Source organism: Muscardinus avellanarius (genome assembly GCF_963383645.1).
Source record: "Muscardinus avellanarius genome assembly, chromosome: 10".
NCBI lineage: Eukaryota > Metazoa > Chordata > Mammalia > Rodentia > Gliridae > Muscardinus > Muscardinus avellanarius.
Window position 1 is genome coordinate 57,136,842 of NC_137796.1, and position 12,122 is coordinate 57,148,963.

The window sequence follows — 12,122 nt, forward strand, 5'->3', positions numbered from 1 at the left end:
TCACTAAGTAGCTGAGGCTGGCAGTGAACTGCGATCCTTTCATCTCAGCCTCCCGAATGCTGGGATTACAAGCGTGTGACACCACACCTGGCTTTTAGTCTTATTTTAATTTTTTGCGGGTCTGGGGATGGAACCCAGACCTCTGACCTACACCCCTTGCCCTATTTTTTATTCTTTATTTTGAAACAGGGTGTAAATTGTGGAGGGCCTCACTAAGTAGCTGAGGCTGTCCGCAAACCCATATCCTCCTGTCTCAGCCTCCCGAATGTGGGATTACAAGCGTGCGCCACCAGGCCCCGCTTCATCCCCAGTTCTTGCAGTGTCTAAGGCCACCTTTCCCTCCTGCCTCCTCCTTCAGCTCTGTGAGTTGGGGTCTGGCTCCCACTCCATGCTACCTTCAGTCCTTGCAGAGAAGCCTTGCAGCTCCTTGCCTGATGGATGCTGTCTGGGGTGTGTGTGTGTGTGTGTGTGTGTGTGTGTGTGTGTGTGTGTGCGTGCGTGCGCGCGCGCGTGCTTACTCATGCAACCAAGAGCATTCTAGCTATGTGGTAACTCCCAGACATTTAGTTAATTAATTAATTAATTATTTAGTTATGATACTGGAAATTAAACCCAGGGATGTTCTACCTTTGAGCTATATCCCTAGACACATTTTATTTTATTTTATTTTTTGTGCTACTGGGAGTGGAACCCAGGGGCTTTTTTTTTGGTTGTACTGTGGTTCCTGGAAGCCCTTCTACCTCTGGGCTACATGCCCAGGCAATTTTTCAATTTTTATATTATTTTTATTTGGAAACAGGGTCTCTTAAGCCAGCGAGGCTGGCTTCAAACCTGGACAATCCTCCTGTCTCTGCCTCCCAAGCGCAGGGATACCTAGGGGCATTTCTACCTCTGGGCTACACTCCCAGACCTATTTTATACTTTATTTGGAAATAGGGTCTCCCTAAGTTGCTGAGAGCCTCACTAAGTAGCTGAACCTCCTGTCTCAGCCTCCCAAGCCCTGGGATTACACACCTGCGCCACCACACCCGGCTTATTTTTCATTTTGAAACAGGGGTCTCACTAAATTACCAAGGGCCTGCCTCCAACCTATCTCAGCCTCCCAAGTACTGGGATTATAGGCATGCACCACCATGCCCCGCTTCAATTTTCTTCTTTGAAGAGTAGGGTCTCTTCTTGCCTTTTCAAACTACAGAACCTCAAGCGTAAAGTTTCCACAGTGTGCCTCCTTCCCCTGCCCCCCAACTCTCCACTTGCACTTATTCACCCTCAGGGCTCCCTCATGCCTTCGAGCCCACCCCTCCACCCTCTCCCGTCCATCTCCACATCCTTCCCCGGGGCTGGAGTCCAAGGCCCTTTCCTGTGGGCTGCCTTTGACCGCCAGTGACCCCGGTCAGCTGGTGGGGAGGGTGGCCGGGCCCCAGACACCAGGTTGGCTGGCCTTGCGCCCCCGAAACCACGTGTCGGCTTCTGGGGGGGTGGGGAGGGGAAGATGGTTGTGAAAGGGATGGCACAGACACGACCCTGGCCGGGTTGCAACATCCCCGGGGCCAACTCAGAGCTTCCGTCCTGTCTGCCAGCCTGGGGCCGGACCCCTGCTGCTCCCCAGATGTCCACTGGAGTCTGCACCCCCCCTTAGAATGGGGTAACAAGTCCTCTGTGATTCCTGCAGCTTCCCCTCAGCTACAGGAATTTGCATTTTGTAGATGGGGAAACAGAGGCACAGCCAAGAATATTTAATAATTTAGGAGAGGACAAAGAGGGTTTTGTCCACTCTCTTTTCAGACTCCAGGCTGTCTCTCTGGAACCCTGCAGTGTTCAGCCACGCCCCTCGGCCAGCACCCGCGGCCCTGCTTCTCTTCCTTCCCTCCCTTGCAGCCTCTTTCTTTCTTTCTCTTTCCCTTTCTTTCTCTTCCCCTTTCTTTCTCTTTCTTTCTTTCTTTCTTTCTTTCTTTCTTTCTTTCCTTCTTTCTTTCTTTCTTTCTTTCTTTCCTTCTTTCTATCTTCTTTCTTCTTTTTTTTTTCGGTACTGGGGATGGAACCCAGGGGCATTCGACCTCTGAGCTACATCCCCAGCCCTATTTTGTAGATTCTTTCTTTTGAAACAGGGTCTCACTGAGTTGCAAAGGGCCTCACTAAGTAGCTGAGGCTGGCAGTGAACTCTGATCCTCATGTCTCAGCCTCCCCCATGCTGAGACTACAGGGTGCGCTACCACACCTGGTTCCCTACCCCCTTTCCACAGAAGCCAGACTGGGACTGCAGTGGAGTAGGGCTCTGCTTATTTGTTTGCTTGTTTGTTTATTTGTTTATTGGCACTAGGGATGGAACCCAGGGGCATTCTACCCCCAAGCTACACCCTCAGCCCTATTTTGTATTATTTATTTATTTATTTATTTATTTATTTATTTATTTATTTATTGCAGTACTGGAGATGGACCCAAGGGCATTCTACCTCTGAGCTATACCCCCATTCCTATTTGTTACTCTTTTTTTAAATTTTTAAACAGGGTCTCACTGACTTGCGGAGGGCCTAAGTAGCTGAGGCTGTCCACGAATCGCGATCCTTCTGTCTCAGCCTCCCAAATGCTTGGATTACAAGCCCGCACCACCACGCCAGGCTCAGGGCTCTTCTCTTAGATGTCTCTATTGGAACTCTGGGCATGGTGGCACTTGCCTGTAATCCTAATACCTGGGAGGCTGAGATGAGAAGATCCCAAGAGGTCAGCCTCAGTAAGTTTGCCAGATTCTCAGTAATCTAGAAGACCGTGTTTCCAAACACACACACACACACACAATGGCTGGAGTTGTAGCTTGGAGGTACAGTGCCTCTGGGTTCCATCCCTAGTACCACAAAAAGGGGAGGAGGAATCTCTCTACTGGTGCTGGGTTTGGTGGTAAACACCTCCAATCCCAATATTTGGGAGTCTGAGATCTGAGACAGGAGGATTGCAGGTGCAAGGCCAGTCTCTAAAATTTAGTGAGACCCTGTTTCAAAATAAAAAATAACCCGAGTGTGGTGGCACACGCTTGTAATCCCAGCATTTGGAAGGCAGAGACTGGAGGATCGTGGTTTGCGAACAGCCTCAGCTACTTAGTGAGGCCCTAGTGAGACCCTGTTTCAAAATAAAGAATAAAAAATAAGGCTGGGGGTGTAGCTCGGAGGTAAATGCCCCTGGGTTCCATCCCAAGACCTGCAAAAATAAATAAATAAATAGCCTGGTGTGCACGCTTGTAATCCTCCCACCCCTACTAGGGAGGCGGAGACAAGAGGATCGCAAAGGTTTTAGCCAGCCTTGCTGGCTTAAGACTTGCTGGCTTAAGAGACCCTGTTTAAAAAAAAAAAAAAAAAAAAAAAAAAAATATATATATATATATATATATATATATATATATATATATGTATTTATTATAGGATAATAGGTCTGGAGCGTAGCCCGGAGGTAGAAGAGTTCCATCCCCAGTACCACCAAAAATAAATATAAATAAATAAATAATAAAAATAGAGCTGGGGGCCTAGCATGGAGGTAAAATGCTTCTGGGTTCAATCCCTAGAATGAAGAAGAAGAAGAAGAAGAAGAAGAAGGAGGAGGAGGAGGAGGAGGAGGAGGAGGAGGAGGAGGAGGAGGAGGAGCAGCAGCAGCAGCAGCAGCAGCAGCAGCAGCAGCAGCAGCAGCAGCAGCAGCTGGGTGTGGAGAAGCCAGGAATGGTGGCGCATACTGTAATCCCGGCACTTGAGAGGCTGAGTCAGGAGGATCACAGGTTCCCTGCCAACCTCAGCTACTTAGTGAGGCGTCCACAACATAGTGAGATCCTATTTCAAAATAAAGAATAAAGAATAGGGCTGGGGGTGTAACTCTGAGGTAGAATGCCCCTGGGGTTCCATCTCTAGTATACTGGAAAAAAAAAAAGTAGTAGTAGCAGTAGTCCTCTCTAACTGGTAGGAAGTATTCAAGGTTCAGCCCTTGCTGGGTGCAGTGATTCATGTTTGCAATCCCAGCTTCTCAGGAGGCTGAGACTGGGTGGGGTTCTGGGGTGGAGTGGGGTGTTGGAGGTTGCAGATTCTTCCAGCCTGAACAATTTATGGAAAATCTGTTATTTTTGTTTGTTTGTTTGTTTGTTGGTACTGGGGTTCCTGGAAGTCCTTCTACCTCCAGGCTACACTCCCAGACCTATTTTTACATTTTTATTTGGAAACAGGGTCTCCTAAGCCAGCGTGGCTGGCTTCGAACCTGTGTGATCCTCCTGTCTCCGCCTCCCAAGCGTGGGGATAACAAGCGTGTGCCACCACGCCCGGCATGGAAAATCTGTTTTAATAAAAAACAAACTGGGTGTGGTGGCGCACTCTTGTAATCTCAGCATTTGGGAGGCTGAGACAGGAGGATCACACAGGTTCGAAGCCAGGCTCAGCTACTTAGTGAGGCTCTCAGCAACTTAGTGAGACCATGTTCCCAAATAAAGTATAAAATAGGTCTGAGAGGATAGTCCAGAGGTAGAAAATCCCCTGCATTCCACCCCTAGTACCACACACAGACACACACACACAACCCCCCCAAAAACAACAACAAAAAATTAAAAAGCTAAAAAAGGCTTGGGGGTATAGCTCAGAGTTCAAATGTCCCTGGGTTCATTCAATTCCCAGTACCCTCACCCCAAAAAAGATTTAGCTTTTTTTTTTTTTTTTTTAATTTGGAAACAGGGTCTCTTAAGCCAGTGCAGCTGGCTTCGAACCTGAGCGATCCTCCTGTCTCCGCCTCCCAAGCGCAGGGATTACAAGCGTGTGCCACACGCTCGGCTTAGCTCTTTTTATTTATTTTCTGGTACTGGGGATTGAACCTAGAGGCTCTTGGAAGTAGACTTCAGACCTACACTCTTAGCCCCTTTTCTTTTTGGTGTTAGAGATTGAACCTAAGACATTCTACCTCTTAGCTACACCCCTAACCCTTTTTATTTTGAAACAGAGTCTCACCAAGTTGTGGAAAACCTCACAGAGTAGCTGAGGCTGGCTGTGAACCTCTCATCCTCCTGTCTCAGCCTCCCAAATACTGGGATTACAAGCATGCGCCAACCACACCTGGCTAAATGCATAAATCTTTGTGTGTGTGTGTGTGTGTGTGTGTGTGTGTGTGTGTGTGTGTGTGTTACTGAGGACTGAACCCAGGGACAGTCTACATCTGAGCTACCTCCCCCTCCACCCCAGCCCTATTTTATTTTTATTTGGAAACAGGGTCTCACTAAATTGCTGAGGTTGGCTGCAAACCTGTAATCCTCCTTTTACAGCCTCCCAAATACTCATATTACCTGCATGTGCCACCACAATCAGTTTTTCTTTTTTCTTTTTGAACAGGGTCTCACTAGGTTGCAGAGTTTCTCTATGTTGCTGAGGCTGGCCTCTAACCTTCAATCCTCCGGCCTCAGTCTCCCATGTACTGGAATCGCAGGGGTATGCCACCATTCCTGGCAAGAGGGCTCTTAAGTGGGAGATGTGGCTGATGCCGGATCCCTCATTGATATTTGGGAAAGCTGAGCTGAGAGGGCATGGCCCCAGTCTCTGGACATACAGTGCATCAGCCCCCCCCAGGCTCTGGCCTCTGAACCTGCTAACCTTCCCCCTTCACGGGGCTGTGTGAGTCATTGCTGGGCCGGAGCTGCCTCCACATGGGCTCTCAGAGCTGTGCCAGGGTAAGCTCAGAGTTTAGGTGTGCCAAAGCCAGCGGGGGACTGAAAGGCCCAAGCCAAGTTCTGGAGACTCGGCTCAAGCCCTGGCCTGCCCCTGTTGGTGGGAACCCTGCTCCTGGGGCTGAGAACTGAGGGGGTGGGTGAGGAAGGGAGCCAGCGGCTCCTGGAATTCTGCCCTTGTGCCTCTCCTGAGTGCCAGCGTCCACCTCAGCACAGGCCTGGTGTGCTTTTTTTTTTCTACTGGGGATTGAACCCAGGGGCATTCTACCCCTGAGCCACCTTCACAGCCTTATTTTATGTACTTATTGTCTTGTGTGTGTGGTACTAGAGATCGAGCCCAGAGACATCCTATCTCTGAGCGATGGCCCCAGCCCTTTTTTTTTTTCAGGTCTGAGGATGGAACCCAGGGACATTCAACCTCTGAGCTACAACCCCTGCCCTATTTTTTTTTTTTTTTTTGCGGGTCTGGGGATGAAACCCAGGGGCATTTGACCTCCGAGCTACACCCTTTGCCCAATTTTTTATTCTTTAATTTGAAACAGGGTCTCACTAAGTTGCGGAGGGCCTCACTAAGTAGCTGAGGCTGGCTGCGAACCGCGATCCTCCGGTCTCAGCCTCCCGAATGCTGGGATGACAAGCGTGACAGCCCTCTCTTATTTTTATTTTGAAACAGGATCTCTCTAGGTTGGTGAGAGTCTCACTACTTGCTGTGGCTGTCCTCAAACCCTTGATCCTCCTTTCACAGACTCCCACGTACTGGGTTTATGAGATGCCCCGTACTGCCGGGCCTGGTGTGGACTCACAGGGGCAGGCAGGTGCCTTTCCCTTGTCTTCCCAGAGTCTGGAGAAAGACAATAGGTGGACAATCCAGCCTAGGAGGATGGAGGTCCAGAGGGAGGAAAGGCCTGGGGGAAGGGCCTGCAAAGGAAAAAGGCAGAGGACTCTGAGGAAATACTGGAGGAGGGGCCAAACCCAGGGGGAGGAGGGATAGAAAAGAGCAGGGAACTAGGCCCAGGGCAAGAGAAACCCTAGGAGGGTGAGATAACAAATAGAGAGAGGTACAGGAAAACAGGAAGCAGAAAATGAACCCAAAGGGATCGCAGGGCAGAGAAGAGAGGGGGAGGCCGAATCAGATAAGGAGGGCGATGTTGGAAACACATAAACATGAATCAATAATAATAGCTCTGGTTTTGATCTTTTTTTTTTTTTTTTCCTTTTGGGTGTGGCAGCAGCTACATGAGGCAGGTGTTATTAAGATGTGGGAACCCGGCCAGGTGAGCCCGGTGGCCTGTAATCCTGGTGCTTGGGAGGCCAAGATAGGAGGATTGCAAATTTGAGGTCAGCCACTGCAATTTAGTAAGATCCTCAGTAAGTTAGTGAGACCCTGTTTCAAAATAATAAAGAGCTGGGTATTGCGGCACACACCTGCGATCCCAGTACTCGGGAGTCTGAGATGGGAGGTTGTAGGTTCACAGCTAGCCTCAGCAACTCAGGGAGGCTGTTAGCAATTTAGCAAGCCCCTAATTCCAAATAAAAAATAAAATAGGGCTGGGGGCGTAGCTTGGAGGTAGAATGCCCCTGGCCTCAATCCCCAGCATCACACACACATATAAAACTGGGAGGCAGAATGACCCTGGGTTCAATCTCCGTAACCATGAACACACAAAAAAGATGAGGAAACTGAGGCAAAAAGAAACTTGGTTAAGGCTCAAGGATGTAATAAGTTGGGTCACTTCCCCCACGTGATCTCGCAGTAGAACCCTGGAAGCCTAAGCGGTCCGAGACTCCAGGTGCCTCAAGACTCCAAACATCGCGAGACTCCAGATGTCGCGAGAGAATCGTCCTGCCTATAAAACAGGCGCCTCTGATCCACCACGTGACTCAGCCGGCCCATCAGGCCTATGTGCAACTCCAGACCCGTCCGATCCCCCCCCACCCCCAAGCCGGCTGACTCTCCGAGGGTGCCGGGTCCGAATCAAACAGCAGTCGCTGATAACCCGGTTGGTGTTTTTACCTCCCTCCTAAACATCTTAACTCTATTTTCAACCTAACAGGATGTCTTAGAAATGGGAAGGGCTTGCCGGGCGTGGTGGCGCACGCTTGTAACCCCCGCGCTTGGGAGGCAGAGACAGGAGGATCGCGCAGGTTCGAAGCCAGCTGCGCCCGCTGGCTTAGGAGACCCTGTTTCCAAATAAAAATGAAAAAAAAAAAAAAATAGGTCTGGGAGTGTAGCCCGGAGGTAGAAGGGCTTCCAGTACCACCACCAAAAAAAAAAAAAAAAAAAAAAAAAAAAAAAAAAGAAAGAAAGAAAGAAATGGGAAGGGCTTGACAGGAGAGAAGACAGAAGGAAGCAAAGACAGGCTGAGACTGGACTGGAGAGGCCAGCCTCAGGCAGCTTCAGCCAGATCCTTTCTAATTAAAAAATAAGCGAGGCATGGTGGCATACACCTGTCATCTCCATACTTGGGAGGCTGAGACAGGAGGATTGCTGGCTCCAGGCCAGCCTTGGCAGTTGAGCAAGACCCTGTTTTAAAAATAAAAATAAAATAGGGCTGGGGGTGCAGCTCAGAGGTAGAACATCCTTGGGTTTGATCTCAAAAGAGAGACAGACAGACAGAGCACAGGAGCCAGCCAACCAGCCAGCCAGCCAGAGGCACAGAGACAAAAGGAGTGGGAACCTTTGAAGAGGATCCAGGTGGTAGCGCACGCTTGTGATCCAGGATTCGGAGGAGGAGGCCAGAGGGTCGCAGTTCGCAGACAGCCTCAGCTACTGAGCGAAGTCCTTCCTAACACAGTGGGACTGTTTCCAAAGAATAAAAAGACTAAAAAATAAGGCTAGGTAGGTGTGTGGCTCGGAGGTACAGTGACCCTGGGTTTCATCGAGGGCAGACAGAAGCATGAGCAGGAGTTGCCTCGAGCTGGAAGAAGGCCACACACAGGCCGAGAGAGGGGGCGCGTGTTGCCAAGGAGGGAGGCTCAGAGCATCTGAGGCCGGGCTGTGAGGAATCACACGCAAGCCCCGCAGGTGCTGTGAAACTTGGTGACCTTTATTAACTGAGGGCTCTCAGGAGGCCACCCGGCTCCGCAGGGCCTGGGCCTCCTGCTGGCGGAGGGGAGGACAGCGCTCACTGATTCTCGGTGGGCGCGGGGGTGGTGTGGGCGCCCACCAGGCCCTGCATCTTCTCCACGAGCCCGACCCACTGGCGCTGCATATCCTCCACCAAGGGCTCGAACCAGCTCTTGACGCGGGCCTGGAAGGCCTCGGCCTGCAGGCGCATCTGGGCCGTCTGCTCCTCCACCTTGGCGCGCACCTCCTCCACCTGCTCGCGCATCTCGTCCAGGCGGTCGCGGGCCCGGCTGCCCACCTCCTCCAGCTGCCCGCGCAGCCGCTCGCCCCAGGCCTGGGCGCGGTCCCGCAGCGGCTGGCCGGCCAGGTTGCTCACGGTGGCGGCCCGCAGGCGGCCCTGCTCCACCAGGGGCCGCAGGCGCTCGCGGATGGCGCCCACGCCGCGCTCGGCGCCCTCGCGGGCCCCGGCCTGGTACACCGCCAGGCGCTTCTGCAGGTCCTCGGCGTCGCGCAGGAGGCGCTTGCGCAGCTTGCGCAGGTGCGAGGCCAGGCGCGCGCGCAGCTCCTCCGAGCTCTGGCCCAGCATGGTCTGCACGTCGCTGCGGTACTGCGCCAGGCGGCTGCGCACGTCCTCCATGTCGGCCGTCAGCCGGGCCTGCGCCGCCTGCAGCTCCTTGGACAGCCGCGCCCGGGTCTCCTCTGTCATCGGGCCCAGCTGGTCCTCCAGCTCCGACTTGTAGGCCTTGACCTCCTTTATGGTCTCCTCCATCAGCACCCTGCGGGGCCGAGAGGGTGGGTGCGGGCAAGATGAGGGCCGAGGCAGTGGGACCCAAACGAAGGGAGTGGAAGACCAGGAGAGGCCCAGAGGAGGCAGAAGACACAGGCACTGAGGCCGAGAGGAAGAGAGAGCCAGCTCGCAGCGTGTGGTGGAGCAGGCCTATAATCTCAGTATACTGGGGGTGGGGGTGGGGTGAGGCAGGAGGATTGATGGTTCAAGGCCATCCTCTGGACCTTGGAGGGCCGCTGTTTGCATAGAGATGAGGGTGTGGTCCAGAGGTAGAAGGACCTTGTGTTCAATTCTCGGTACCTCTCCCCCTCCACAGGAGCCAGCTAAGGGCAGAGAAAGAGAGATGGAGACTGAGCGGGACCCTGAGAGAATGAGGGAGGGAGGGGGGCAGAGGCCCAGAAGGAGCATGGGAGAGGCAAGGCCAGTAGTTAAAAAGGGAGAGGAAGCCAAGAAGGTGGCATCAGGGACAGAAAGAAATCCAGACCCGTGGAGGGGCAGCTGCCCACCAGGAGGGTCAAAGGCCAGCGTGGGGGCACTCACGTCAGTTCCTGGGTGACCTGGGAGCTCAGCAGCTCCTCCTGCACCTGGTCAGACAGCGTCTGCACCCAGCGCAGGTAATCCCAGAAGCGGTTCAGCGCCAGCTCCCAGGGCTGGCGGGCCTGCCATGCGGGCTGCTCCTGCACCTCTGGCTCCAGCTCGGGCTCCTGCTCCGCTCGGCATCCTGTGCAGAGCAAGTTCGTGGCTGGGTCAGGGTTCCTCTGCCAGGCCCAGGCACACAGGCCTGGGTACAGAGTCGGTGCTGCAAAAAGGGTCCATGTTCTTTGGAGACATGGGGGCAGGGAGGGAGTGGAGCCTGTGTAATCACTTGATAAGCATTTGTTATCTTTTTTTTTTTTTTTTTTTTTTGGTGGTCCTTAAGCTTGAACCCAGTACCTTGCACATTCTAGGTCTTTTTTCTTTTTTGGTACTGTACATTGAGCATAGGGGCACTCTACACCTCTGGGGTAAATCTCCATCCCCGGTCCTTTTTATTTAATTATCTATTTACTGATGCTGGGGATTGAACTCAGGGTGTTGTTCTACCTCTGAGTTACACTCCTACCCCTTTTTATTTTGAAACAAGGCCTCGGATAAGGTTGCTGAGGATGTCCTTGAACCTGCAATCCTTATGTTTTAGTCTCTCAGGTACTGAGATCCAGGTGTATACCACCATACCTGGCTTTTTAAAAAATTATTTATTTTATTTATGTTTTAGTAAAGCTGGGGATTGAATACAGGGGCATTCTGCCTCTCAGTTAAGCCTCTAGCCCTTTTTTTTTTTTTTTTTTTTAATTTGGAAACAGGGTATTACTAAGTTGCAGAGGGCCTCATTAAGCAGCTGAGGCTGCCTGCAAAGCTGCAGTCCTCCTCTCTCAGCCTCCCACCTACTGGGATTATAGGTGTGTGCTACCATGCCTGGCATACACACACACACACACACACACACACACACACACACACACAATTTATTTATTTTGTTGAGAAAGGGGTCTCACTAAGTTGCCCAGGTTGGCCTGGAACTTCCGAGCCTCCTGACTTATCCTCCCAAGTATCTGGCTAAAACATTTTTTTTGTTTCCCATGCAGGACTATGCTGAGTGATGGAGAGGAAGAATTGATCACAGCTGACACTTGGCCACCTGGTAACAGAGCATTAGAAAACGGCTCCAGCTCCCATTTTATGAATGGGAGTAAATAAAACTGAAGTCCATAGAGGGTAAAGCACAGGGAATGTCAGGGAGGCCTCGGATGGGGCTCTCCTTTCAAGGGGAGACCGGCCGAAGACCAGACTCCAACCCGGCGGGGGCGGGGTGAGGAGGGAAGGGGCAGCCCCCGGGGCGAGCCCCGCCCCGTACCTGCCAGGAGCGTCACCACCAACACCGCCCAGAGGACCTTCATTGTCCTGCCTGCGATTGGTCAGCCTGGGGGAGGGAGAAACTGTCAATCAACAGCCAGTGAAGACTCCTCCCACCTCAGTCGGACTTGTCGGGGGTTCAAAGCCTTGTCCCATCCCGGATCTGCGATAGCTCAATTCAACCACAGACATTTACTAAACTAGCCCCTTCCCCCAAAGGCTACTTAATTCCCTCTTTGTCTTTTCCTATCTCTCCAACTCCAGGTCGGTTCCGCTGCCAAAATTCCATTCCCTTAGCCAAGGGTTCAAATTCCACCCCCGCCCCCCGGCGCCCAGTTCCTTTGAGTCCCGGCAGGGCCCCCTAAGGTCCAATTTCTAACTCCTCGTTCCAACTTCACATTCTAAGCTTCAACTTCACGTCTAGGCGCCACTTCCCATATATGTGCGAATTAACCCCTCACTTAAAAGTAATTTATTTTTGTACTGAGGATTGAATCCAGGCGCATTCAACCTATGAGCTAAGCTACACCCCCAGCTCTAGTTAATTAATTAATTAATTTGGTGCTGGGGATGGAACCCCGGGGCATTCTACCTCTGAGCTAGACCCCCAGACCAATTTTTTTTTTTTGGGGGGGGTGTACTGGGGATGGAACCCAGGGCCATTCTAACTCGGAGCCGCATCCCCAGCCCTATTGTTT

General features: G+C 51.9%; 1 protein-coding gene across 1 annotated transcript; it reads right to left on the reverse strand.

Moving 5' to 3' along the window:
• Positions 1–8,729: 8,729 nt before the first annotated feature.
• APOE (apolipoprotein E) lies at positions 8,730–11,468 on the reverse strand (the record flags this gene model as incomplete). The annotated part of the gene is made up of 3 exons (XM_080703620.1): positions 8,730–9,520; positions 10,072–10,252; positions 11,426–11,468. The coding sequence occupies 3 exons, from the start codon at positions 11,466–11,468 to the stop codon at positions 8,803–8,805; spliced, it is 942 nt and encodes a 313-aa protein (XP_080559746.1). The 3' UTR covers positions 8,730–8,802.
• Positions 11,469–12,122: the final 654 nt, after the last annotated feature.